This window comes from Galeopterus variegatus, unplaced genomic scaffold (assembly GCF_000696425.1).
Source record: "Galeopterus variegatus unplaced genomic scaffold, G_variegatus-3.0.2 Scaffold7142, whole genome shotgun sequence".
In the NCBI taxonomy this organism is placed as follows: Eukaryota; Metazoa; Chordata; class Mammalia; order Dermoptera; family Cynocephalidae; genus Galeopterus; species Galeopterus variegatus.
The window spans coordinates 68,853-72,542 of NW_007733253.1; the positions used below are offsets into that span (position 1 = coordinate 68,853).

The 3,690-nt window shown below is 33.1% G+C and overlaps 1 protein-coding gene across 1 annotated transcript in view; it reads left to right on the forward strand.

The window, feature by feature from the left end:
• Window positions 1-3,690, forward strand: part of RB1CC1 (RB1-inducible coiled-coil 1) — a 73,115-nt gene that overhangs the window by 61,531 nt on the left and 7,894 nt on the right. Inside the window, exons 18-19 of the mRNA XM_008591664.1 lie at window positions 1,137-1,184; window positions 3,224-3,282. Of these exons, the coding sequence (XP_008589886.1) occupies window positions 1,137-1,184; window positions 3,224-3,282 (107 nt within the window). The remainder of the gene's footprint in view (window positions 1-1,136; window positions 1,185-3,223; window positions 3,283-3,690) is intronic.

The following is a 3,690-nucleotide window of genomic DNA, read 5'->3' on the forward strand; positions in this document are numbered from 1 at the left end:
GCCAGTGAGCGGGAACCGGTCTGTATGTGGGATCCAAACCCTCGGGCGGGAGCGCCGCAGCACTTCCCAAGCGGCGCACTATCTAGTGCGCCACCGGGCCAGCCCGTGGTTCGCGTTTTTAGAAGTCCTGTCATTTTATGATCCTAATTGCTAAGTAGTTGACAGTAGTATTTCAGGCCTCTTATTTGTCATAATGACCCAGTGAATAAATCTAGTGCGCCACCGGGCCAGCCCGTGGTTCACGTTTTTAGAAGTCCTGTCATTTTATGATCCTAGTTGCTAAGTAGTTGACAGTAGTATTTCAGGCCTCTTATTTGTCATAATGACCCAGTGAATAAAGTATGTATCAGAGAAAAAGGTTGGTAGTTTTTATAAAATAAATATGTGAAATAATGGTTTTATTTAATAGTTCAGAATTCAGCCAAATAATACAATATGAATTTTACATATTTATTTTGAAAGCAAAGTATTTTTTTTTAAGAAATGGGAAAATATATAATAAGTAATAGAAAAGAAAAGAGCTGTTTTTAGTAACAATTAATTGAAATGAACAGGAGAAAATGGCAATAAGGGGTCCCCTCCTGTTGTATTATGAGATACAATTGAATTTTGTACACATTTGGCAAATCCATACTCATAGACCAGTTTTCATTCCTTAGACCTTTAAGATTTCTAATTATGTGTTTTGCTTTTTACAAACTTAATTTTATGACAAAAAATCCGAAGTCAGAATTGTACAACTTAGTTCATATGTAGCATGTGTTCTTTTGTTATTAAAGGGTTACATGATTACCTCAGAATCACCTGAGATGTATGTTATAAATGTAGATTCCTCTTTGGCAAGACCTTGGGATAGGTCTCAGATATTTACTGTGTATTTACAAATTCCACAGGTGTTTGTAATGCATATTAAAGTTAGACAACCTTAGGTAGATATATCTAAAATTGTTGTGGTTCTCATTTAAGCCAATAAATAATTAAAACAGTTGGAAAGGATTTATAGAAAATAATATCTCCATTAACCTTTCTTACCAGAACCAAACATTAGTTTGAAGGTAAGAACTTTTTGACAGTCATTGTTTAGATTTATTTGAGTAGGTACAAAGATAAACCACAGGTCTCTTCTCTACCTCCAGACATTGCAATTGAAAGAAGAAGAAAATAAACGGTTAAATCAAAGACTGGTAAGTTTTTCTTTTTTAACAAATTGATTTTAACATTTCTTAATTGTTAACATTATATTTCATTATGGAGATATACCATTGGAAGGATGTATGCTTTGGTTAATTTATTTTTAGTAGTTTTTGTTGAGCCGTGTTGGTAATTTATTGCTGTTGATTCTCACAGAATGATGAAGTTAGGTCATTGTTACCACCTGTGACTGTAGATTCAGACTTTTCGTAGCATGAAAATAAATGTCTCGGTTATACTTAACACTATAGATCTGACCAAGTAAACTTCACTACTAAGATGCTTTTAAAAGCAGTCAACAAAATCAATACAATATTTTCTGATTATTAATAAAAATATTATTTCTTAGGATTCCATGATTGTATGTGTTTGTAATCTAAGTTATGATTCTTAACTCAGTCAATAAATTAAAAATTAGAGTTATGCTTCATAATAAGCCTTTTGAAGATTAACATGTTTACTCTCACAAGTGTGCATAATTTTAATACATTTTATCCTTTCATGAATCTTTAAGTGAAGATATCTGAAAAGCAAGAAGACCCTATGTGGTTTTCTGAATTAACTTGGTTTTATTCTAACCTGTAAATTTAACAAATTACTCAAACAGCCGATTTTATAGCCAAACATACATGTTTTAAAAAAGCAATTGCTTCATTTTTTCAAATTCTGGTAATTATAATTTACTTAGAATAGTAACTTGTATACCATATAGATGTCTGACACATGTTTATGAATGAATGAATTTTACCTTTCAAATTCAAAGAGCACCAAACTCACATTCATATCAGTGTTCAAATGTAAATTATTACACGTTTACATAGATTTATAACTATAATCACATAATTTTTCTTCAAATCTAACCCTCATTTGTAATAAATATATGAAAAACTTAAGCTTTTATTTGGTCGTAAAAATGGATGGTCAATCTTATCTTCACTGGCAGGATATAGATCATTTATCTGGATAATTTTAATAAATTGCTATACACTTTTAAGTCTTTCTAGTCATTATTTGTTGTTTTATTTCTCTCTCTTTTTAAAATGTATTCCTCTCTCTTTTTTAAACACTTAATGAGACCCTGCATTGTACCAGGGTAGTGTTCAGAGGGAAATGGAGGAAATTCAGAGCATCAAAATTAGACTTAATAAACAAAAAGAAATCCATATGTGTATCATTGGCTTGTGCAACTGTGCACTGAGCCCACTTTGCTTGGGAAGGATGGGTATTATTACCACCCTTTCAGGGCTCAAGTCCTTGGAACCTGTGCCTCAGGTATCATGAGATGGTGTGATGAATGGATTGAAGATGATTTGAAAAGCGAAGCAGTACCAGCTAAGTTATAGCAACAGCAAATCAGTTAGCAAATACCATTCCGTTGTGCTCATCATCAAAAGAGGAAATGGATGGCTGTCACATCTTTCATTGTTTAGTGATTTCTCAGAATAGTTTTTTAAACCTAGGCATTTCGGGAGCTGCCTTGAAGATGAGAGAGGAAAGATGTTCCCAACTTTAAGCTCCCACCCCATTTCAATCAGAGTAACATTGTTTGTTTGTTTTTCTTACTTAGGTATTGGACTTTTGAGTAAGATTTTGTAAGGGTCTTTTTTGGTTTGTTTTGTTGTCGTTTGTCCAACAGGAAAGATTTTAAAACTGATGTGGTATAATTTTCAAACTCTTTTAGAAGAATTTCAGTCTCTTTCTCGTTGATATTTTATTTTTAAGATTAAATGTAATACAAATAAAATGTGATTCTAAAATGTGATTCAACCAAATTTGATAAAATAAGTAACATAAGTTAAAATGTAGGTAAGTTTGTCTAATGAATCTAATTGTTGAAGTAAAGGATTTTATTAATAAACATAAGTATTATATTAGTTTGGAGTCTTTAAAGCGGGGACACATACTTTGTGTGTAGCATATTGAAATTTATGAATGTGTGTAGCATACTGAAAGAAATTTTTGCAGTAATTTCCCAGTAATACATGTGGTGCTTTAATTGTATAAGATTCATGAACTGTTCGTTTTTTTTAAGATGTCTCAGAGCATGTCTTCAGTATCTTCAAGGCATTCTGAAAAGATAGCAATTAGAGAGTAAGTATCTTATTTTTATTTCGTGGGTTTTTTTTTTTTTTCCTGTGAAAAAAACTTTACTGAATTAAATTGTTAATGAATGAAAATGTATTTTATTTCCATTTCAATAATGCTTTAGGTCCAGGCTCTTTGAGCAGAGTGTTTTTATACATAGTGATAGTAAAAGTGTTTTGTTGGAAAGCAAAGTTTTTCAAATTGTTACCTTGGAAACATTAAGATTGCATTACAGGGGCCGGCCCGGTGGCTCACTGGAGAGTGCGCCGCTTGGGAGTGCGGTGGCGCTCCCGCCGAGGGTTCGGATTCCATGTGGAGACTGGTTCCCGCTCACTGGCTGAGCGCGGTGTGGGCGCAACACCAAGGGTTGCGATCCCATTACCGGTCAGTAAAAAAGACAAAAAGGAAAAAAAA